The sequence below is a fragment of the Hibiscus syriacus genome, unplaced genomic scaffold (assembly GCF_006381635.1).
Source record: "Hibiscus syriacus cultivar Baekdansim isolate YM2019G1 unplaced genomic scaffold, ASM638163v2 tig00004620_pilon, whole genome shotgun sequence".
Taxonomy (NCBI): Eukaryota; Viridiplantae; Streptophyta; class Magnoliopsida; order Malvales; family Malvaceae; genus Hibiscus; species Hibiscus syriacus.
In genome coordinates this window covers 454,377-478,948 of record NW_024062020.1, presented here as the reverse complement: position 1 = coordinate 478,948, position 24,572 = coordinate 454,377, and the positions used below count along the sequence as shown (strand labels likewise).

At 33.8% G+C, this 24,572-nt stretch overlaps 2 protein-coding genes and 1 pseudogene across 3 annotated transcripts; 2 read left to right on the top strand and 1 right to left on the bottom strand.

The window, feature by feature from the left end:
* The first annotated feature begins 4,317 nt into the window (after nucleotides 1-4,317).
* Nucleotides 4,318-6,396, top strand: LOC120195750 (protein SENSITIVE TO PROTON RHIZOTOXICITY 1-like). Of its 2 annotated transcripts, XM_039197679.1 has the most exons (2): nucleotides 4,318-4,938; nucleotides 5,350-6,396. In XM_039197679.1, exons 1-2 carry the CDS (start codon nucleotides 4,802-4,804, stop codon nucleotides 6,272-6,274), a joined length of 1,062 nt encoding a protein of 353 aa, XP_039053610.1. In that variant the 5' UTR covers nucleotides 4,318-4,801; the 3' UTR covers nucleotides 6,275-6,396. The 2 variants fall into 2 exon arrangements, with proteins under 2 accessions (XP_039053610.1, XP_039053604.1); XM_039197673.1 differs by having other exon boundaries at nucleotides 4,335-6,387.
* A 198-nt stretch (nucleotides 6,397-6,594) lies between these two features.
* LOC120195254 lies at nucleotides 6,595-11,202 on the bottom strand (annotated as a pseudogene).
* A 1,805-nt stretch (nucleotides 11,203-13,007) lies between these two features.
* Nucleotides 13,008-17,228, top strand: LOC120195741. Its single transcript, XM_039197669.1, has 5 exons — nucleotides 13,008-13,631; nucleotides 13,814-14,559; nucleotides 14,630-14,719; nucleotides 15,636-16,385; nucleotides 16,732-17,228. The coding sequence occupies exons 1-5, from the start codon at nucleotides 13,523-13,525 to the stop codon at nucleotides 16,858-16,860; spliced, it is 1,824 nt and encodes a 607-aa protein (XP_039053600.1). The 5' UTR covers nucleotides 13,008-13,522; the 3' UTR covers nucleotides 16,861-17,228.
* Nucleotides 17,229-24,572: the final 7,344 nt, after the last annotated feature.

Genomic DNA, 24,572 nt, shown 5'->3' with positions numbered 1-24,572 from the left:
ACTTAAAAAAATCATAGCCTTAGAATTGGGACGTGACATTTAATATATGATATAATATTTCAGCTTTAAACATTATCAAACAATATTGCTTTTGGAAATATTGAAATTAAAAAATATATGGTTTAGTGATAAATCACTTTTTATACCAAGGTTAATATTACGATTTGAGATAATTTTTAATAAATAATCAAAGAAATAATATTCTAATGTTAACCACAATATTAAGAATTAATATAATTAAAATTTCAATAATAGATAACAACATTGTAAATGTTTACTATTGACTCAGTATTCAATTATTAAATACTTTTATTAAAATAATAATAGTTGAAAATATATGATATTAGTTTTGATTTTTAGCATAAAATAAGGATTATTCATTTTACTTATGAGGTCCACTTTAAAATTTTATTTATACTTATTTTATTTTTTATTATTAATAATATATATATTATCTTTAAAAGTATTTCTATATCCGTAACTAATTATAATATCATTGAACACAATAGACATTAGATAAATTTTAATAAAGTATTGTAAGGAATTAAAATATAAAAAGGTATAAAGATTAAAGTGAGACGAATCTAGCATGTAGCATTGCTGGCCACCTTTAACGGAAACATGAACACGTCCTCCAACATGGCGGTGGCGTAGCTTCCTTCACTCTGACTTATTTTAAAAATAATACATTTAAAGTATTTAAATAGGTATTCAAAATATTTATTCTTTATTTAGATAGTTTAAATATTTTTTATATCAGATTAGGTGTTTTACATGTGATATTTATTAAAAAAATATTTTACCTATCTAAATGGAAAAATATAATATACTTTTAATAAAAATGTGAATATTTTAGGTACATAATTTAAAAAAGATATTTAGATAAAATACATGATATATTTGAGATGCTAATTTTTTAATTTAATTTGAAATTTAAATAACTATAAATTTTAATACTTTTATGTTCTAATCATCATGACGTTTCTTCCCTTGCTAGGAAGTTTGATAGGGTTCTTGTTTCGCCCCTCATGCTTTGGTCTCTTTTTTAACCTCTACTGTTTCTGATCATTGTCCAAGAGTTGTTTCTCTTGGGGCTGATGCGCTCTGTTCCTAAACCTTTCGTTTATTTAATTTCTGGGTTAAGGATCCATAGTTCCTTATTGTGGTGGCTAGTAGTTGGCAAGTTCCTCTTTCCGAGCATAATCCTCTAAAGTCTTTATTTTTTAATCTTAAAAGGCTTAAGCCTGCTTTGAAAGGGTTAAATCAAAGTAGATGTGACATTCTGCCTGCTCGGGTTAGGGATAAGAGATTAAAGTTGGAACAGGTGCAATTGCAAGTCTTATCTGGGGTCCCTCACGCTCAATTGTTAGCGAGAGAGAAATCTGTTTTTGGGGAGCTTCAAGAGTTAGTGAATGCTGAGGAGAGTTTTTCATACAGAAAGCTCGAGCTTTTAGGGTCTATAAGGGTGAGAGCGATACTACTTACTTCCTTTTTATGGTTAAGCTCATGTAAATAGACAATCTATCTGTGCTATTCATTCTGATCAGAGACAACTCTTGACCACTTATGATTAGATTGCCGACGAGGCTGTAGATTATTTTCAGAAGCTGCTTGGTGCTAGTAATGCTAATGTTGATGGCTGCTATGTTGAGCTCCTTAGGGAGTTTTTGGGTTCTTCTCTTTAGCAAATTACTTATCTACTAACTATTTTAGATCATACAAAAAATTAGGATATTTCCTATAACCATAGACACAAAAAATTAGTCACTTTAGATCATACAAGAAAAATATTAAAAATGTATCCAAAAACTCGAACAAAATATAAATATAAATAAATCTGATTGTATTGGCAAACAAACCACAACATAGGATCAAGCTACTGAACAATCACAAATCAAATTTGAGTGTTATGAGAAAATTATCTTCGAACACAAATCATATATCCACATTCAATTTAAGAGTCCAAAGTAGGGAATATCAATAGGATAACAAATAAATTCATTTTAATCAATCGAGGTGACATCCCAACACTGAAAAAATTTATCTTATTCTTTTTAACTATAAGGTGATGACACATATTATTATCATATTTCAACAACAACAAAACCCTATTCTCGTATGCAATGGGGTAAGGGGAGGTAGGATAGTAGGCTGCCCCAACGCCAGGTTGAGAGTAGCTTCCGTGGAAGACCTCCAACAGTCAAAAATTAAAAATAAATATAAAATGCAATGCATGTATAAATAAATAAATAAATAATATAATATTAAATTTGTTACAGAAAAATAGATTTTAACATATAATATTAGTTTACATTAATATAATGGTAGTGACCAAACTTCAAATAGTCTTAAAATTAAGTTACTCTAATGTTAAATTTTAAAAGTTTAATAATCAAAATTAAAATATTTTAAAATTTAATGATTAGAATAAAACCTTTTAGAAATTAAGTGACTATAAATTAATTTATCCCAACAATTTTAAAATATTAGAGAAAGAGAATCTGAGCTTATCTTAGCCGTGTTGTGGGACCCACTCCTAATTCCATTATTTCTTCAGAGTGTTTGCCTCCTTCACCAAAGCCAACTAGTACTTTCTTTTAAAACCAAACGATGAAGATGATGATGATGATGATGATGATGATGATGATGATGATGATGATGATGATGATGATGATGATATATGATGATGATGATGATGATTGATTTTATTTTCGTTTAATTTTTATATATTTTTATTCGTTAAATTAAAAAAATGTAATATTAGACCATTTTTTATTTTATTTAATTAAAATTTGATCATTTTTGTTTTTATTTAATTAAGATATGATCACTTAGAGTTAATAATCAGTAGATCTTTAATAGATTACCGACGTGACATCATGAATTTATAAAATTAAAAAGGTTGTAAGTACTCGTTTTTCTCATTAAACTTTCAAAAATAACAAAAATTAGTTACTAAAACATCAAATGAGTATTTTATATCTAGTTGATTCCAAAAACTTTCTATTTTTTATTTATCATTCAAAATATTATATTGCTTCATGTCCAAAAAAGGTTAATTTCTAAGTTTTATTTTTAACATTTAAATAGTACATGCAAAAATTGGAAAACAAATGAAAAAATTAGAAAGCTTTTGGGATAAATTAGATATAGAATCAATGTTCATGGGCGCATTTGATGTTTTAATGACCAATTTGTTACTTTTGAAACTTAGTGAGAAAAATAAAAATTTATTCAAATATTAGTGACCATTTGTGTAGCTTTCCCATTTTAATTTTATAAATTCATTGTACTACGTCAACGATCTATTAAAGTTCTAACGACAGTTAAATCTCAATGACAAAATCTTAATTAAATAAAACAAAAGTGACAAAATATGATGCTTTTTTAATTCAATTAGGAAAAATATATAAAATTTAAATAAAAATGATCAATTTTGTAATTTACTCTTATAATAATTAGTACGTTTGATAATGGGGTTGAGGTTTGTTAACCAATAGTTCTAATCATTTCTGAAACAATCCTATCCTATTTGATTATAGAGTAAAGTACACAAATGATCCAATGACTACAGGTGTCTTCCGACTATTAAAAGTTAAAAAATGATATTCTGACTCTAGGTAATTACTTTGTTAATTCTCTCAACTATTAAAAGTTACAAAATAATCATATAGCTCTTCATTATGTTTCAAACTCATCATTTTCTGTTAAGAATCAATGATAATTTGCGCTAGACGTTAAAATACTAACTGATATATGATCGTCATTTGATATTATAAGATCAAATTTTATCATATCTCAATCAGTAATTTAGTATCTAACTCATACAACTGTTAATTTTTTAACGAAAAAAATATGAGTTTGGAATATAATGAATAATCGGGTGACCATTTTATAACTTTTAATAGTCGAAAAACTTAATAAAATAATTCTCTAAAGTCAAATAATTATTTTCTAACTTTTAATTATCGAAAAACTAACAAAATAATATCTTATTATATATCATTTGTAAACTTCACCCTTATTTTAATTGATTTTCGTGAAAAGATATCAACGGTCTTGGGGATTGGCTTGTATATTGTCCCACGTAGCTAGCCCACTCAGTGAACCATCTTCTGAGCCCTATTTCTCTAATAAGTCGACCTTCATTTCTCTTTTTCGCTCTCTCTCTCTTTAGAAGCATGAGGCGAGGACCCACTATGTTGAATCTCGTAAGTCTCTTTTGTTTTATTTACCCTTTACTTTTAAGTTGAGTTTTTAAGCTTTGCTACATCTAAAAGTCTAAAAGATTGGATTTTTGTAACTGGGTATTAGCAGAATGGAATTGGTCAACGAAATAGTGAGATTTCTTGTTTGATTCAAGTTTGCAAGGGTCAAGCTCTTACTGGAGATTTGAAATGAGCTCTGGGATTTTGGCTCAATCTAAAGAGTGATTGTGGTGATTTGATTTGAGTTTGAATTCAGGAAACCAGTTTTTGTTTTTCTCTTTAGTTACTTTGTTTCTTTTATGCCTTAGGATTGGAGAGAACAGGGCAGTTTTTACTAATTTAATGATGCAAAAGAATGGATTGCTTGAGTTCATGGATAAACTTGATTTGTTTCTTGATCATGCTGAAAAATTTCAGATTTGGGGTATATTGATTTTTTTGGGGTTTTACTCTGATGATTTAGCTGTTCTTTCTGTTTTTCCATAAATTAGCTTCTTTTTTTTTTCATTTCTGTATTGGATTTTGATTAAACATTTCCTAATCCCTTGATGTTTACCAGTTATTTAGATCTTGATATCTAAGAAGGCCTGAACATGGATCTTGAAGAGAAAGTTCCCCAACAAGCACCTTTTACACAGCATCAGCAGAAATGGGAAGATCCATCCATTTTAGATTACAGCACCAGGATCAAGCCTCCTTTCCAGCCATTCAACCAAACTCATCCTGCAATGTTGTCTGATAACCAAGACGAAGTCCTTATCCAAGATGGCGCCGTTAATGAATTGCTTCAAGCCAGTGAAGTCCAAGATTGGGATCCAAGTGCAATGCTAAACAATCTTTCATTTCTTGAGCAGAAGATCCACCAGCTTCAGGATTTGGTGCATTTAATCATTGGCCGGAAGGGCCAAGTGTTGGGGCGACCAGATGAACTTGTTGCTCAGCAGCAACAGCTAGTTACTGCTGATCTTACGTCGATTATAGTTCAGTTGATATCTACTGCTGGTAGTCTTCTCCCATCTGGTAAGCGTACACTTTCTGCAGCCACTCCATCTCTCGAACAGTCTGGGCAGTTTGGTGGAGTCGTCTTCCCTTCTGCGCAAGGGCTGAATGATGGGGTTCAGCCACAAAATGGTTGTGGAAGCAAAGTCTCTGAGCTGCCAAACCCTGTTAATGTTAGTCGTAAGAATGGAAATGAGCAGAATCATGTTATCGAGGAACATGAATTGAAAGATGAGGAGGAAGATGTGGAGGAAGGAGAAAGCCTTTTACCTGGCACATATGAGCTATTGCAGCTAGAAAAGGAAGAAATCCTTGCACCCCACACTCACTTCTGCACTATATGTGGAAAAGGATTCAAGAGAGATGCAAATTTACGAATGCACATGAGAGGTCATGGAGATGAGTACAAAACACCAGGAGCACTTGCAAAACCCACAAAAGATTCCGGTTCTGAACCAGCTATTATTAAGAGGTATTCCTGCCCTTATGTTGGTTGCAAGCGGAATAAAGATCACAAAAAGTTTCAGCCTCTGAAGACGATTTTATGCGTAAAAAACCATTACAAGAGAACCCATTGTGACAAGAGCTACATTTGCAGCAGATGCAATACCAAGAAATTCTCAGTAATTGCTGATCTGAAAACTCATGAGAAGCATTGTGGTAAAGATAGATGGCTTTGTTCTTGCGGCACCACATTTTCAAGGAAAGATAAGCTGTTTGGGCATATTGCTCTTTTCCAAGGTCACACTCCAGCCATTCCTTCAGAAGAAGACAAAGAACCCGCCGGGCCATATGATCGAGGGGATGGTGATCAAGCCGCAAACAAGATTGGAAGCATGAACATCAAATTTTCCTCTAATGTTTCTAGTGAAACTGAGGCTCAAAGTAGTGTGGATATTAAAGGGAGCATCGATGATCCCGCTGGTTATTTCTCACCGTTGAACTTCGATACATGTAATTTTGGTGGGTTTCATGAGTTCCCTCGGTCACCATTTGATGATTCCGAGAGTTCGTTTGCATTTCTCCTTTCCGGGTCCTGTAGTTACTCTCAGAAAAGTGAAGACTAAAAGCCTTAATAATCTTGACTGTGGCTAATGTTTCCAGAATGTATTCTTCCTTCATTGGAGTAGGTATTCAAGGATATTAATTTGTGTTAAATTTGTCCGGTAAGGCAGCCTTACGTACATGGTTGCTTAAATAAATGCTATTTTCAACGAAATAAGGTCTATTGCTGTAACTTTCTTAGAACATATTCTCAAGATCTCCATGCGCTTGATTGAGAAAGAAAGAAAAAAAGTATTGTTCGCTTCAATGGTATATGCCCTTGAGATGCAAGAAAAGCTATAATTCTTGTCAAAATATAACAGCTAGTACGTTTCTCAAATGTTTTAGCGGATTGATCTGATCTGCCCATAGTGAGAATTATGAAGCAGAATGAGTTTCAAACCCTTGATATCTCCTTTGGATGACTTCTTTAGGGGGGCAACGATTGTATGTCCCTCAAAACCACATCATCCATGACTGACCAGGTGTGTCCTCTAGGAGAGCTATCAGCCCACATGAACCGCTCCGAGAAGGGGTTCACCAGACTCTCCCGAAATTCTTGCACTGTCTCACAGATCAAGCCCTGAAAACAAGGAAACATATAAGAAACTAGACAAAGTGATAAATTGTGTCATGGTGCAAAAACGCAGTACCTCTGCCATGGCTTTGATCTTTAGAGTAACGTCATTGCTCAGCAGGACCAATTGTTCATCACCATTACTCATTTTTCTACGAAGTAGGGAGTAATCAAGGATATGATCTTGTGCTGTGGGTGTAGCAACTTCCATTAGACTTCCCCAAGCTGAAAATGGCCCAAACATCCTGCCTCCGCTGAAATGAGAATGAGGAGTGGCGGGTGGTGTGGGTGGCCCTCCTTCCTCTATAGTGCTCTGGACATGGATCCACCATTTTGTTTTTACCATGCACTCTTCAACCCATTCCAAAACCGATGAGGCTTCGTTTGTTCTCCTGAATAGAGTACCACGACGCTTCAAACAATCCAACTCCCTTATGACTTTTAAAATCAAAAGTTGCACATAGAGAAAAAAAGAACATGGCTAGTTAATATTGAGATTATGAATCACGGTCATACTCATACGATAAAAGAGATTATTATGCTCCTAGTTTAGTTACCCATCCTTGGAATGATCAATAGAGTCTCTTTGAGACCTTGTAAGAGCTTTAAGGATTTCCTTGATTCCTCGTCCATCAAAGAACTGGTGTCAGCTACCATGGCCCAAGTCCTTTGCTTTCCAACAAACTTGTGCTGCAAATGAATTTCGGTTAGTACACATATATCCTTGGCTAGAATACTGCAAGAATTAGTGATGAATTCTTGGGCTAAAGTATAATGCTTTCTCAGAACTCACCAAAGATGGATAACCAATCCTCTTCTCTATTTTCTTAGTATTCAAAGTAGTAGACTTGCAACTTCGAACTGAAATATTGGGGACCGGAGCTTCTGATACATTTTCGCAAGCAGAGTCCAATAAAGGTTGAAGTGTCCCCCTCTCTGCTTTTCCATTGATCACAGTCTCTTGTTCTAACTTCGGTTGATTTCTAGAGGCCTTGCTTGTGTATTTGTGCTCTTTTATAAGTTTGGGTGTCTGATTTTCTTTGTCCAAGGTAATCAGGTCTTCAGGCTGAAGACGAGGACTAAAGTAATCTCTGAAGAAGAATGCTCGGTTTCTTCCAGCTTGCTCTTTCTTTTCAACACTTCCATCAAAAGAGAATTTGGGGTGAAATTCTCCTTGTCTGGGGTGAAAATTTCTTCTTCTTCTTCTGAGCTAACAAGAAGAGATTTTGGAACTCTTTTAATTTCATTAGCAGCAGATTTCCCAGTTTGAATCTGAAGAACAGATGCAGGTTTACCTCTTCTGGACCAAATGCTTTGGAAGTTGGATTTAGTCTCTAATCTCAAGGGAGAGCCATCTAAATTTTCAGACTCAGACAGCACAGCAGGAGCAAGGAGAGTGTGTGGGGTTGGACTCCTTTTATCATCTTCGGCAATGGGCAAAGATGAGTTGACTGATTCCGTTGAGCGAGAAACAGAATAAAAACCTGTGTGTTGGCTTCCATAGTCTTTCTTTGATAGTTTCTCATAGTGATTACATCCATCAGTTGCTGCATTTTCCTTATTTTCGGTTTCTCCCCTTGGTTTCAAAGCAGAAAGAAGCTGCGGAATCTGTTTTTCTTCATGCACTTGCGGAGACTTTAGTACATTCAAAACCATATCTTCGTCTTGCATGCGAGTTGATTTAATTGATTCCATCAGCTGAGGCTGGGTGGAAACTCTTGAGTTATCTAAATTCTCGGACTCAGACAGCACAGCAGGAGCATGGAGAGAGTTTGGGGTTGGGCTCCTTTTATCATCTTCGGCAATGGGCAAAGATAAGTTGACTGATTCCGTTGAGAGAGAATCAGAATAAAAACCTGTGTGTTGGTTTCCATAGTCTTTACTTGATAGTTTCTCATCGTCAGCATCCTCAACCTTTCCATCAAGATAGTGATTACATCCATCAGTTGCTGCATTTTCCTTGGTTTCGGTTTCTTCCCTTGGTTTCAAAGCAGAAAGAAGCTGGGGAATCTGTTTTTCTTCATGTACTTGCGGAGACTTTGGTATATTCAAAACCATATCTTCGTCTTGCAGAGTTGATTCCATCAGGGGAGGCTGGGTGGAAACTCTTGAGCCATCTAAATTTTCGGACTCAGACAGCACAGCGGGAGCAAGGAGAGTGTGTGGGGTTGGAATCCTTTTATCATCTTCGGCAATGGGCAAAGATGAGTTGACTGATTCCGTTGAGAGAAAAACAGAATAAAAACGTGTGTGTTGGCTTCCATAGTCTTTCCTTGATAGTTTCTCACAGTCAGCATCCTCAACCTTTCCAGCGAGATAGTGATGATTACATCCATCAGTTGCTGCATTTTCCTTGTTGTCGGTTTCTTCCCTTGGTTTCAATGTAGATAGAAGCTGGGGAATCTGTTTTTCTTCATGTACTTGCGGAGACTCTAGTATATTCAAAACCATATCTTCATCTTGCAGAGTTGATTTAATTGATTCTATCAGGTGAGGCTGGGTGGAAACTCTTGAGACATCCATCTTTTGCTCGTTCTCTTCAACTGTCACAGTAGCTGAATAGGTTTCCAGTTCTTTTAAAAATGAAAGTTCCCTCTTTCCAAGGCTGTCCTCAGTTTCATATGTTGAACAATTCATATTTTCAGGCATTGGGGATGCTGATTGAATCTCTTTGTTCATAACTAGTCCTGAACCCTCCAACAGCCAATCCATTGAGAAAAGTTCTTTCTCTTCAGCAGCCACTGAAGTCTGAAAATGATCAGTAAAGATAAGTTTAAAAACAATTTCAGTGCGTACACTTACTGCTTTAGAAGCAATATACCTTCACCTGAGATGTTTCTTCTTCTTCTTCCTTCTTTTCCACCATCAATGAATCTTTCTCTTCACCATATTCTCTTTTAGTTGATAACGTATTCACCCCCTATGGAGTTTAATTTCCCCAAAAAGAAGAAAAAAAAGAAAACATCATTTCAATCACAAATGTTTCCAGATTGTTTTCCTTAAGCTATCGATAATCCATTCTCTGATTCTCTCTAATTAATTCATCCATGACCAATCAATAAATTTTATCTTACACATTTTTCACATAGCAAAAGGGAACAACAGAAATTTACAGCATATGATATTGACATCCTAATACTACAAATCTTTCTTGAAATTTCAATTTTCAAATATAAATACATATAAGAAAGGCAAAAGGTAAATTAACAATTTCACGGACAATATACCCTCACCTGAGATGTTTCTTCTTCTTCTTTCTTTTCCACCATCAACGAGTCTTTCTCTTCACCACATTCTCTTTTAGTTGATAACGTATTCACCCCCTATTTAGTTTTATACCCCAAAAAGGAAAAAGAAAAAAGATCTTTCAATCCCAATTTACACCATATGATATTGACATCCTAATACTAAAAATCTTTTTCGAAATTTCAATTTTCAAATATAAATACAAATAAGAAAGGCAAAAGGTAAATTAACAATTTCACAGACAACCCTCACCAGATGTGATTCCACTGCACTTTCCTCCTCTTTCTCCTCTTCCACGGCCATATCCATCGCAGACACGAATGGGTTTTCCATATCATAGGCACGGCTCATGGGAATCCAATGTAGCTTATAAACCCTACTTGAGTCCTTCGTTCAGTTCTACCACAACTCCTGGGTCAATCTTCTTCCCTGAAACCCAGGTCCCGTGAACTGCACCCCAAGTAAACGGCAAGATTATCAATCCAAGTACATCAAGAAACCAATGAAACTTGAATAAAACAACAAACCTAGGAAAACCCAGAAATAAAACATGAAAAAAAAGGAGAAGGGAATTTAATACCCGATGATAAGTCGATGACGGAGAGTTTCTGGGAAGAGGGTCTGGAGTGAATTTGCAAGTGAAATCTGCTTATGCTTGGATGAGTAAACATAATGTTGCAATCTGGGTGTCTTCCAACAATCAAAATCTCCTCAGCTTCTGATTCTTGAATGAGCGAGTCTTCTTCATCTTCCGTATCTCGTGGGTTTTTTATGACAAATATGTTCTTGAGAATTGCTCCGTTCTTTACCACTGTAAACACTGGAATTTCCCTCTCTTTTTCTTCGGCCATTGTTGACGGGAAACAAACAGAGGAAATGGCGTTTAATTGAGATCTGAGGTTTTACGATTTGGGGTTTAATCTGTGAATTCTTAGTATTTATATAATGTTTTCTTGCAAGTAAAATGGCGTTTTCTTGGAGGGTTTTTGATTTTGAATATTTGAAAAGGAGACCGTTGATATTATAGTAATTCAGTAATTCTTCTATAACGGCTGTTGGAGCCCACTTAATTCTTCTATAACCTGTCGTGTTGGTAGTATTGTTAGTAAAATTAGTAAATTACACCATGAAGACACTTAATTATTAGCATGTTTTTGTTTTGGTCATTAAACTTTAAATTTTATAAATATATCACTAATGTTATCGATTGTTTCTTTTTTGGTCACTGAAATTGATAATGAAATTACTAATGTGACCTTTTTAAAATTGGTATAATAACACTTTTAATCCTCAACACATATATATTCTATCAATTTAACATTGATTCTAATTAAGTTAATAAATTTAACATTTCATATTTTTAAATTATATCAATTTAATCCTTAATCACTTCGTTATCATCCATCATTATCAACCCCACTAACAACCATCATCTTCAGTCTCACCACCTTTGTCCATCCATCCATTATAAAATTGTATCATAACAAGCCTAAATTCATTCTTCGCCCTTGTTTGTATCTGTGTTGACTGCTATGGTCTTGTCTCTTGGCTTGCTGTTGTTGGTTCAGGTTTCATCATTGGTTTTGGCTTTAGATGGTTGTGTTGAAGTGTGTTGGTTGTTGTGTCCAGTCTCCATTGTGCCTTTGACTGTAGCGGGTTGTTATTCTGCTGGGCTTGGGAGTTAGGATGGGTCCGGTCTTTGTGCTGTATAGGCTGGGATGCTGCTGTTTTGGTGACTGTTTGGGGGCTGGTCGCTCGCTCCATGCTGATATAGAAAATCCTTACCGTAAAGTTAAGATAGTAGATGTAGATTTAAAAGTTAAACTATTATAAATTATTGTACAAAATTTTCTATCATTTCTCTTCTATACTCAAAATATTTTAAAGGCCAATTTACCCCATTTTGAAAAAAAAAAAATTTATCTTTGAACTTCAACAATCCTAATAAGTACGAAGAGTAAAAATTGAGAAGGACTCGTATGAAAAGAATTCATTAAAGTACTGAGAATTGTTCATCAATTAAGAATTTAGAGGTAATGATATTTTTTAATATTTTAATTAAAAAATATTACTATTGATAATAAATTATTATTTGATAATGATATTTTCTGTGAATCAAACGTGAGAATATAATTTTAAAAAAGATTATTTCTTTTAGTAACAATATTTTCCATAATCTAAAATTCTTTAAATATAACGAATATCCCTTTAATTATTGAAATGACTTAATTCAAATTATATTAGTTTTGTTACTTAAATTTAGACGAAAACAGCCATCTAAGCAGAACCAAGAAAAAAAAGCAAGACATCAATATAAATAAAATTACGACTTTTTACAATATTAAATACATTATTATTCAATTATAAAAACAAATTTTGATTTTTTTTAAAACACAATAAAATAAAAAACTTTTGCTCTTTTTGTTTACAAGAAGGGCTGTTCTTCATAGGTTTCTTAACTTTCCTATTAAAAACAGAGAATTTAAAAGCTCTCTTCTCTATTCCCAAACAGACTACCAACAAAACCCTAAAATCCATATCCTATTAATTTTTTTCCTTCACCAATCTTTATTTTCTTCTTTTATTTGTCTCTGGCTTTCACTTTCGTGGTGTTTTCCCCCTTCTTTCACTGAAACTTTCTCACTCGTTTTCTTTCTTGTGCTCTTTTTTATTGTCGTAATTATTCCTTTTTTCTCCCGGAACAAAACGCATTGGTTGGATTGGGAGACGGTTATTTTTATAGAACGGTTACGTTTTCAGGCCATAGCTTGGAATCGTAGCGGCGGCTAGGTATACTCTTCAGTCTATTTCATCTGCCCTCTTTTAAATTTTGTTCGAATTTACCAGTTCTTCTCGTTGCCCCTATGGGTTCAATTCCTAGTAGTCGGGAACTTATAATCAAAATTTAATCTTGGGGTTTTAATAATATCCTCAATTGATTGTTATTCAATGTTGTCTTCCTAAATTTAACTGGCATTCGGGTGTTAGTAATTTTGGAAAGGTCTTTTTCCTTCGTTTTTCCCAAGTTGTTGATTTGGAAACGGAGCTGGATTTTTTCTATTTTATTTTATTGGGAAATACGAGGGTCTTTTGAGATTGCAGAATCAGTAATCTGCAAGTCTATCTTTTAATAAAAGATGGAAGAATGGGGGGACGGAGAGAGATAATTATACAGCTTCCTAATTGGCGTTGCCATTGTTTTCGTAGGCACCTCTCACACTTGTTTTAGAATTCTTTTTCGTTTGATCAAACAATCCCTTTGCCATTTGGTGAATGACCCTGTTATATTCAGAGACCCTGATTTTTCTGGTTTAAACGACCAGGGATGGTGTTAAGAGTTTGGGAGTTTGTGTAGAAGAGAATCACTTTTCTGGGTTAGGGTTTGAAGAAGTGTTTTTTTTTTTCTGTTTCCGTTTCTAGTTTCTGATGATCATATTCAATATCCCTTATGGAAAGTAGAGAACCAACTTTTGTTCCAGAATGGATGAGAAGTAATAGCGCTGTTACTGGTGGTGGCAATTCAGCCCACAACTTTGCTTCCTCTTCTTCCCACTCAGGTACCGTTTCAGCAACTTTTAAACATCTATTGCACTTCTCGTTTTATTTATACTTAATTACAATGTTACTGCTCGATTTGTATATTGTTAGACACACCTTCCATGTGCCCACTTTTTATACTCATTGTGTTTGCATATCATTTCAGGAATATGTAGTGACTAAATGATTTTTGTTGTGTTAGATTTTTCTTCAGGGCATCATGGGAGACATAGAAACTCTAGGAATATAAGTGATTTTGATTCCCATCGTTCAACATTTTTGGAGCGGACATCTTCGTTGAATTCACGGATGAGTTCTAGTAATGATTCCGCAAAGCATGCATACAGTAGCTTTAGTAGGAATCACCGTGATAAGGATCGAGATAGGGATAAAGTGAGGTTGAATTTTGGGGACCATCGGGGCTGTGCTGCTTCTGAACCTTTAGAAAGTCTCTTAGCTGGTAGGGTTGAGATAGAAACATTGCACCGTTCAAATTCTATGTTCTCTAGGAAACAGGGTGAGCCTTTGCCTAGAAGTGTCAGGGTGGATGCTAGAGGCAGTATTAACAGTAACCATAACAATGACAATGTTATGCTTTCTGGGGTTGCTGTTGGAAGTAGCATCCACAAGGGTGTGTTTGAGAGAGATTTTCCCTCACTTGGAACTGAGGATAGGCAAGTGCTGCCTGAGATAACTAGAGTCTCGTCTCCTGGTTTGAGCTCAGCTTCTCAGAATTTGCCCATCGGTAGTTCAGCATTGATTAGTGGAGATGGATGGACCTCAGCTTTGGCAGAAGCCCCCAGTGTGGTTGGAAGTAGTAACACAGGTTCCTTGACTACCCCCCTAACTGTTTCCACATCATGTTCTGTGACTCCAACTGGCTCATCGTGTCTTAATATGGCTGAAGCACTAGCACAAGCTCCTTCACGGTCCCATACTTCTCCGCAGGTAACTGATCAGTGACTAAGTTCTTAATACATCAATCCCTGATCTAATTAGAAATTTTTGTTTCATACAGTTATCTGTCAAGACTCAGAGGCGTGAGGAACTGGCTATTAAGCAATCAAAGCAACTAATACCAGTGACACCTTCAATGCCCAAGGGTTCGGTAAGAAAATTTTCAACTTACTATTTTTTCAAGTCTACTATCCAGTTTAATTTCTTGTATTATCTGATACAATTATTAGTTCGGTTAGTAAGTTTCATAGTAATTTGAATTTCTTAAAGCTACAGTTGGTGATAATAATATTCTTCTGCATAACTTCTCATAAACTTGAAAGTCACAATGTATTGCTGATATTTGATGTTGCTAATTTTAATTTAGTGTAGATATGGAATTACATTTTTTGTGTCTATTCTATGCTGAGATCGTTGATCATCTTTCCCAATCATAATTGAGAGTCAAGAATGAGATTTGGAAAGGAACTCATTAGGTCCCCTGCGTTTTGTTTAATCAGTATCTTCAAATTAATACAGTCAATTTTAATATAGTGTAGATATGGAATTACATTACTGTGTACACTGTATAATATGCTGAGATTGTTGATCATCTTTTCCAATCATATTTGAGAGTCAAGAATGAGTTTTGAAAAGGATCTCTTTAGGTCCCATGCATTTTGTTTAATCAGTATCTTCAAATAAATACACTCAATTGATGAACCTAAAACTTTTCAAGCAGTCTACTCACTATTTAATGTCAGAATTTAAATTAAAAACATTCATGCTTATTTATTTTTTCTTTTTCCACTCTGAATTTGTTTATTTACTTTTTGGGCTTGAAGTTCACGAGGACTTCTCTTCATGTGAGTTTCCTCGTATAAACTTCAGATGGAATTATAATTGTTCTTGTTCATTTTCAAGAGCTCTTCAAATGCCAAGATTAACTGAAGTTAGCAAGCTTCTTGTCATCTCATGTTCTGGACGTATCTCTGTTCTTTTTGTTACCTGTCTACTGCACGGCCAAATAATTATTTATTTAGTATTTTCAAAATTCTAGGTAATAACTGCCTAACATTTTGTCCCAGGTTCTCAATTCATTGGATAAATCAAAAGGCAAACCAGCCGCCAGAACAAGTGAGATAAACATAGCTGTGAAGAGTGGGCAGCAGCAACCTGCTTTGATTCATCATGGTAATCAATCTCCTCATAGTGGACATATCAAGTCTGATACGCCGAAAACATCTGGGAAACTTTTAGTTCTCAAACCGGGATGGGAGAATGGTGTCTCATCCCCAACTCAAAAAGATGTTAGTCCAACAAGTGTGAACAGCAAAGTTACAATTAGCCCACAAGCTGTTGGTTCCACAAGAAACTCAAACAGCCCTAAGCTTTCTGCTGGCGAACGTGAGGTAGTTGCTTTGAATTCAGTAGCTGGGTTCAGTGTGGAAAAGAGACCCTTTTTGGCTCAAACCCAGAGCCGAAATGACTTTTTTAATCTGCTGAAGAAGAAGACCTCAGCAAAGACTTCTGCAGGTCACTCAGATTTACTCCCTCATATTTCATCTTCTACCTCAGAGAAATCTGAAGTTACAAAAGTAGTTAGTGCCTCTTCTACTGCTCATGCTAATGGAAATGGTATGGCTGCAACTGGCAACGGTGATGCCTGTCAAGAGTCTCAAAGTTTTGCTGCTGATGATGAAAAGAATATGGACTCTTCTTCTATGACTCATCCAGATGAGGAAGAGGCTGCATTTCTCCGTTCTCTTGGTTGGGAAGAAAACGCTGGTGAAGATGAAGGCCTTACAGAAGAGGAGATCAATGCTTTTTATCAGGAGGTAAGATACTTCTTTCTTTCTCATTCTGTTTGTACTTTCCCGTTACTGATGGAATGCATTGACTCAATAATTTTTCATTGAAGTTATTCAATGACTTATGCCTTAGTGTTTCTAATGAACTTTGATGTATACCAAAAATTAAATGGAGGATGAGCTGATCATGCTCATCTGTTGGACGGTGAACATGATAAAAATATGTTATCATTATAGTGATGAGAAAATTGTAAAGGTTTGGTGTACTTGTCTACTCAATATCTCTCATTGTCTTGGAGCAGTTTATTGTTTTACAAAAGATGCGAAATGTTTATGCGCTATTTGCTTATTGTGTATTCATTTGGCTTTGTAGTGCATGAAATTGAGGCCCTCACTGAAACTGTGCCGTGGCATGCAGCCTAAGCTGGCTCAATCTTTTGCAACTAATTTGGATGGAGCTGCTTCTGAACTGAGCTCCTCTCATCCCGGATCCAAAGCTTGACTTTCTTTGTCCTTACATAGTAAATCCAAAGTGTTTTTCTTTAAATTTATTTTATGGCAAATGATTAGATTTTCCCCTTCTTTTTTGATTGAAAGAAAGCTGATGAGTTGGGGTGGTGGTGGTGGTTTGGTTTGATGGTGCATTTTACAAATAGAGCAATAATTAAGTCCTCTTACCCGTCTATATAACAGAGAATCTTTTAGGCTTACTGGCCGGGGGAAACTATTTTGATTGCAGTCGGGAGATGCTAGAAATTTGCATCTTTAGGAGATATTTCTTTCTTTTCACTTTTACAAGAAATAGCTTATTGGTGATTTTGGTGAATTTTACCGAATGAAAGAAGGAAATCAAAAAGTTCCATTTTTTTTTTTATTTATTTGGGTAAACTACTTCAAATGTCACTCATCTTTAAGCTCGGGCTTGAAAATGTCATTGACGTTTCTGTTTTGTCAATTTTATCACAGATGTTTATGTTTCACTGCAATTATGCTAGCTCGTCGTTAATATGTTAACGTAATGATGACATGGCGTTTCAATATCGTAACGGTGATGACATGGACTGTTTTATTAAAACGACGTAATTTTTTAAATGATTATTTTTATTCCTAAAACGGTGTAGTTTTGTGAATGACTTTATTTCCAAAACCTATTAAACTATTCATTTATATTTTATTATTTCCAAAACCTACTAAACTATTCATTTATATGTTATTATTCTTAAAACAAAATTAAAAGCGTGAAATGGTTTCCTCAAAACCCATCAGATGAAGGAACCAAAATCCATCGGATGTTAAAAAAATTCTAAAAATTCTCTGTAACTAAAAAAGATTTTTTTCATTTCACCTTTCACTGCAAAAGTAAAATAGAGAAACGATTCATGCGATTCAAAGTAAATACGAGCATGAAATATGGTAATGGTGTTTGAAAAGAAAATGTTTTTTTTGAAGATTTGTTCGAAATACTTTAGGGTTTTTATATGAAAACATTTTATCTCTAAATATTTGTTGTTTTCTTCGTTAATTATGTATATGAAATAGGGTTTTCTTTGTTGGTTTTTTATAGGTTTGTGATGAAATATGATAGTTATGGGTTTTGTTTTTTTGTTGGGATGATTTTTGTTTTTTGTTGTTGGGTTTTTAGGGTTTTATACGATCTAAATATGATGTGTCTTGCAATCCTACTATACTTTATTTGTTGGTTTGTATTTGTTTTTCTCTGTCTTGTGATTGTTGCTGAATATGACTTTTTATATGTTGTTGTTCCATATGCTTAATAGGTTTTTTATCTTGTGATTGTTGCTACTTTCCCACATGAATATAAAGTTGTTGCATATGATTGTATTGAATGAATAGTTTATCCATATAAATGTATATTGCTGCATATTGACTATTTTTATACCTTTTTATGGTTGATGGTTGTTGCATCAAAATTGTTGCTTATATTAGTTGTTCTAAAGTTGTCATCAATGATGGTCCTAAATTTTGTTTTTTTACAAGTTTGCATGTGAATTATGGCCAATCTACTGGGTTTTATATATTTGTTACCATTATTCTAAAAGTAGGGTAAGGAGACCACCATTATTCTAAAGTATTTTTTTAATAATAATTGATTTTTTAATGAGTTTTGACAAATAGAGAATCTGAATATTTCATAATTGTTATGGACCATAGTGGCTTTATGGTAAATTCATCTGGTTTTAAATACACTGGAAATGAAGTAAGTTTTATTGATATGTGCCATGTGGACAGTATGTCAATGCTTGAAATGTATGATATTGTGGAAGAGTTAGGTTATTCTGGTTTGTAGCATTTGTTTTGGAAACAATATGGGCCTAAATTTACTGTTAAGCCATTAAGAACAGAATGTGATATCATTAGCATGTTAGAAGATATGCCCCGAAATAGGCACATTCATTTGTACTTTGAAGATAATGAAGTAAACTTTTCGAAATAAACCACAGAAACCATATATCAAAATGCAATTGAAACTCATGAAACTGTTATAATTGAAATGCATGAAACTCATGAAACTTATGAAACATTTAAGTATGAGTTAAACTCTGAATAATATACAAAATATGTTACTGATGATACTAATTCTTTTGATAGTGGTTTTGAATACAGTGAAAACGATGTGAGTGAGGAAGATGGGTCTATATATGAGGTACATGTGAGAGTAGATTTTGATAGAGAATTTAATGGGTTAAACAATAGATATGAAGGAAATATTGATGCATCTTTGTATAATGAAAATGAAACTGATGGAGTAGAGTCATTGCATACTGAAAATGAATCTGATTCTGACTCTTACTCTGACTCTGATAGTCAAGGAAAACATAGAAGTCCTGAGTTTAACCATGAAATTGATATGGAAAACCCACAATTTAAAGTTGGAATGATTTTTAGTGATAAGTTGAAGTTCAAAGAGGCTGTCAGGCAGTATGAGATTAAAAATAAGGATGATATCATATTTAAAAGAACTGACAGTGTTAGGGTGCATGTTGTTTGCAAGAAAGGGTGTCCGTGATATATTTGGGCATCAAGGTTTGATCGACAAGATGACACAAACACCTCATGATAGATAAAGTCTTATGTAGGAGAGCATAATTGTTTGATGGGTGATAACTCCGTAAAAAGATTACATTTTAGGTCTTTTTACTTAAGTTATTGATTGTCTAAAGCCATTGACAAGCATTTTAGCTGCATATAGTTGAATTTAGGACATATTTTCTTGAGGTGGATAAGTTTTGCCGAGGCAGAGTTTATTTGATTAAATTGATGTTGCTGATGAGAAATGTTGTTTGTTGATTGTGATGTTGCAGGAAATGACCGAGGAAGAATTTATTTGCTGAGACAAATTAATTTGCTAGGGCCAGTGGAACAGAAGACGACGAGAGTGAAGAACAAATTTTCTAGCCAATGCGAGTTTTATCTCTCTAGTCTGACACAGTACAAGACAAAATTGCTGACGTCACATGGTCAGCTATCCAATCTACCTCATATGAAATCATGCCCTCATCAAGGAACTTGAGACCACCACAAATTGCTATGTTATTCACAAAAAGGGTTTATCTTCAAGGGTATTTAGGGAATTTTCAAGGGAACTAAACCCTATAAATTCCACTATAAATACCCCATTATAACTCTTCATAAAGTGTTCAGAATAATTAGAGAAAATACCCTAGGCTAGGAAAAGGCGTGTAACACCCCCAACCCGTATCCGACCAGGATACGAGTCTGAAGTGTCACATTGACTTTTCGAAAATTTATTCGTATAAAATAATGAGTAATTTAAAAACTTTTATAACATTTAAATTATTCAAAACATTTACAAAATTATTCAGAGCTTATACAATATATTCTTTTGATTACATGCCAACTAGAACTTTATATACAAAAATACATATTATTCACCTCTCTTCTGATCTGACATTCGGTGAGGAGAACTGACCTGTCTTGTTCCTCTTTACTTTTCTTTTCGCTTTCCAAACCTACGTGTGAAACAATCACACGCTAAGTCGATGACTTAGTGAGGCATATAAAACATATAATATTTCATATAACATAAAGCATACATAAACATATACCATCATTATCATTAAGAAACACACATAACATCATATGGTTCATATAGCACATTTGAAACCACTAACCTTTGATAACCATTTATAAACCCATCGTATACATATCACATTCAGTATGCTTGTTTAATCACTTTATTAGCCCATGTACACTAGTGAGAACTTAAGGTATGTGAGTACATTGAGGTTGTGCACACATATGCTGTCACCACAGCTCGATCAATGTCCCAAAAGACCAGTCCATAGATTCCGAAGAACCTAGGTAATCAGTCCATATGTCCCGAAGAACATAGGTAAACAGTCTATATGTCCCGAAGAACATAGGTAAACAGTCCATATGTCCCGAAGAACATAGGTAAACAGTCCATATGTCCCGAAGAACATAGGTAAACCCTCGACCCTTGGCATGCCAACTATACCCCTAGCTCTCATATCACATAACATGGGCATTATCATTTATAACAGTTCACATTACTTATTCATATTCTTTCTCTTATAAACACATATCTTTTCTTTTCAGTCACGTATCACATGTACGTGTAATCATTGATCTCATAATCACATGTTCCTTCTCTTCTGTCACATACCACATGTATGTGTAAACATATATCTAATATCATATGTTGCATGTAATCACATAGATCGTATCATATAGCTTCTTTCACATATACATGTAATCACTTAGTCTATTTTCATGTAATTCTTTTCACCTCTCATATGATTTTATATTCATATCTCACATAGCTCATATCACCTTGCATTGTTTCATATAAACATAGATGTCATATCTTGTTCGCATATATTTTCTATATAACTCATATATCTCATAGTTCTTTCACATAGCTCACTATCATATTTTCATATCATATATCTTATAATAGATTCTTATATCATCATTTGTTTCCTTTCTACCTATTCATAATCACATAACATATACAAAGCATATCATTATCTTTAGTCATACATACATACAATCAATGTAATACAGATAATCACATATAATTATAACAACACATAATCATGTCCATGACTTCATGCATATTACTCTAGGAAATAGACTCATCGCAAGTCTTATTTCCATTAAACACTACATATCACTAGTATGCACTCACCTTGGTCTCACTAGTCAATTTGAATCTCTTATCTTTCCCTTGATCGATCTTACTTGTGAAATGTTCCGGAATTGCTTTACGCGCAGAATCTACATAAATGTACATTTTGAGGCAATCATTAGATACCTACACCTTGTAATTGGATACTAGCAACTTAAACAAACTTATTAAACCAATTTTCACATTTTTCCTTTAGGGGGTATCGATTCCCTACTGGGGGTATCGATACCCTCATGACATTATGGAATTCTGTCGTTTGAGAGGGTATCGGTACCTCTTTGAATGGGTACCGATTCCCCCTAACCCAGAAATCATTTTTCAGCACAAAAATTACTTCATTTCCTCTCAAACACTTCATATATCATCCCCTTTTTCATTCTTAACTCTACTACACATACTTAAACCAATCTATATTCATTTATTTCATCTTAAACCTCAAAATCCTATCTTCCATATATAATTCAATTATTACTTCAATTTTGCAATATGTTTCAAATCCAATTCTATTACTTCATATCTCTTACTTAGATTGATAACAAGTCAAATCCAACTTTCAATTTTTGTTATGAACTCTATTCCCATATTTCATTCAAGAACCTCTAATCTTTAATCTTCTCTATCTCCTTTATCTTTTGATCTTAAGATAACTTAAGCTTTCCTTAAGCTTAGTTATCATCTAATGATAAAAACCCAATCTTAAACTTAACAAATAATTAACTAAGTAGAAGACTCACCTTTGAGCTTGGAGATACGGAAGGAGAGGAAGAAGAAGAAGAAAAGAGAGTTTTTGGAGAAATCTCTCAATCTTATCCCATATATATCATTATCTTATCTTTCCAAGTCAAATGACCACTTTGCCCTTAAAATCCTTTAATAATTACTAACAACTTTTAGGATTTATTTTCAGATAAATCATTGAACTAATTCATTCTTCTACTTTAATCACCAAATTCTGAAACTTTACAATTAAGTCACTAACCCATAGTTTGGGATGTTACAACTCTCCCCTCCTTATAAGAAAATTCGTCCTCGAATTTTCACTGCACATTTTGATAAGAACATATCTTCTAATGTTCTTATGTTGCTTCCCTGACTTATTCTTTCTTGTCATCATCAGACACTTACTTTTCAATCCTTTAGTTTTCCAACTATCTTTTTCGTTTATACATTCATCTTTTGTTGCTTATCATATAAACAATAACCAGTAATATCAATCCATTGTTGTCTTTTCTCTCATTCGATTATGCATTTTTCCTTTGACCTTTCTAAAATTCATATAATGTTACTTATCATGTAGACAGTAACATCAATTCTTATCACTAAACATCAAAAATCAATCCATTGATTTCTTTCCTCATTTTCTAATTAATTCACCACAATTCAAACTTTTACTCATTCTTTCATCCTTTTCTGTATTACGATACACATAACCTCTTCATATAACCTTACATACTTTTCTTACTTCTAATCAAACTTATAATTTGCACTTCCTTATAACCCTTTATCATATTTAATCCTTTAAACACTATCTTTTCATTTCTTTATCCATTTATCCTTTTATTATCAAAATCTTCTTATATACAAATCCTATCTTTATCACCTCTTTATAACTTTAATAACCAACTTCACTTATACATACTCATTCTTTACTATCTCTTATAATTGTATTTTCCTTCATCAGCTTCTAATCCTTTAACTTAATATACTCCAACTTCCTAACTCTGTTAATCAACATCGATTTTTCGAATCTAAAGCGAAAACCTTCATCTAACCATTCACATACATTTTTTGCAATTGGAATTATTTCAACAATTACCAAATCTCAATACTCATCTCACCCTTTTATAATACTTTTCCCGCTTCAATTTTCATAACTCTAACAGAACTTTTAATCTAATTCACAAAGGTTGTCTTTAACCTTGGTTTATTATCAATTAAATCATTGTTTAATCTTTCAGTACCAGACCATACTAATTGAGTCTGTCTGACTCTCTTTGATGGTACTGAACTCTATGAAGCACCAATTCTCTTAATCATATCCACACTCTTGCTTATACCCAATATTATCCCTTCGTTTCAAACTCATAAGCTCTGCCTTCATATACCTTATATACTTGTCACTGATGCACTTATCCTTGAACTCTTTTACAAATTCTCACTAATTCATTTAATCTTTTAACGTCCTTATGGTGATACTCATTCACCATATTCCATCTTATCCACATAATAACAAACTTCTCAATTTAATTTCTCCATTATGGAGAAATGAACATCTTCTAGCATTATCTTCATATCATTTATTCAAAGGTCTGTAACAACATAGCCTTCCTCAAATTCACCCTTGAGCTCGGGTGCTCAGAACGCTTTTAACTATTTCGATACATTCATTCTATGAGTTAACAAAGTATACAATTGAAAACACATCGGAATATCATTCAACATCATGAATTATTCTCTAATCTTATACAGAAATTCCCTGAGGTTTTCGCTCTTCTCCCTGCCAGGCCAGGGCAGGTGAATGCTATTACCTTCAGGTCTATCGTCTTGTATTTCATTTTAGAAACTCTCATATCATTTCTTCTATCACATATCACGTGTGCATATGATCATCCAATTCATATCATATAACATGTCATTTGCATATGTTCACATATCATCTATCATATCATATAAACATATATATATCTCATAAATCATTCTCAGTATTCACTTATCTTATATAACATAACAATTTAACTCTATTAACAAGATATCACACTCCTTACCCTATCAGATCAGAAAATTTTTCACTTTGTGTTGGCATGTACACTTTTTAAAACACTTTCGACTTCGTTTTTAGCTTAGAATCGGCTAAACCGTCGCTCTGATACCATTAAATATAACACCCCCAACCCGTATCCGACCAGGATACGAGTCTGAAGTGTCACATTGACTTTTCAAAAATTTATTCATATAAAATAGTGAGTAATTTAAAAACTTTTATAACATTTAAATTATTCAAAACATTTACAAAATTATTC

What these genes read in the sequence shown, in the direction of transcription:
- LOC120195750 (XM_039197673.1), top strand. Translation starts at nt 4,802, where the DNA reads ATGGATCTTGAAGAGAAAGTTCCCCAACAAGCACCTTTTACACAGCAT.
- LOC120195741 (XM_039197669.1), top strand. Translation starts at nt 13,523, where the DNA reads ATGGAAAGTAGAGAACCAACTTTTGTTCCAGAATGGATGAGAAGTAAT. An exon ending in TTCCTCTTCTTCCCACTCAG is followed by an intron (nt 13,632 to 13,813) that starts GTACCGTTTCAG and finishes TTGTTGTGTTAG; the next exon opens with ATTTTTCTTCAGGGCATCAT. An exon ending in CTTCAATGCCCAAGGGTTCG is followed by an intron (nt 14,720 to 15,635) that starts GTAAGAAAATTT and finishes ATTTTGTCCCAG; the next exon opens with GTTCTCAATTCATTGGATAA.